This window comes from Myotis davidii, unplaced genomic scaffold (genome assembly GCF_000327345.1).
Source record: "Myotis davidii unplaced genomic scaffold, ASM32734v1 scaffold685, whole genome shotgun sequence".
Classification (NCBI taxonomy): domain Eukaryota; kingdom Metazoa; phylum Chordata; class Mammalia; order Chiroptera; family Vespertilionidae; genus Myotis; species Myotis davidii.
Genome location: NW_006295823.1, coordinates 1,306,075 through 1,306,278, shown reverse-complemented (window position 1 = coordinate 1,306,278; position 204 = coordinate 1,306,075). Strand labels below are relative to the sequence as shown.

Genomic DNA, 204 nt, shown 5'->3' with positions numbered 1-204 from the left:
GAGCCTGTCCAGGGGTCTGGCTCCGGCCACGGCCCTGCTGATCCAGCAGGTGAGGCCGGGGGGGGACCAGGGTCCCGGGCTACATGCAGGGGGGGGCCCTGGGGTGGGGGTGACGAGGCCCCGGGGCAGCCCCCCAGCGAGACCTGCCACCTCCTCTCCTCCCTGAAGGCTCTGCTTCGAGGCGGTCTGGACGCCTTGGCGGCA

The 204-nt window shown here is 74.0% G+C and overlaps 1 protein-coding gene across 1 annotated transcript in view; it reads left to right on the top strand.

Annotated features, from left to right (window-relative positions):
- The window catches only part of CACNA1S (calcium voltage-gated channel subunit alpha1 S), a gene marked incomplete at its 5' end in the record, with an annotated part of 26,448 nt that overhangs the window by 25,853 nt on the left and 391 nt on the right, over positions 1 to 204 (top strand). The window contains 3 exon segments of the mRNA XM_015568450.1: positions 1 to 24; positions 26 to 49; positions 169 to 201. Of these exon segments, the coding sequence (XP_015423936.1) occupies positions 1 to 24; positions 26 to 49; positions 169 to 201 (81 nt within the window).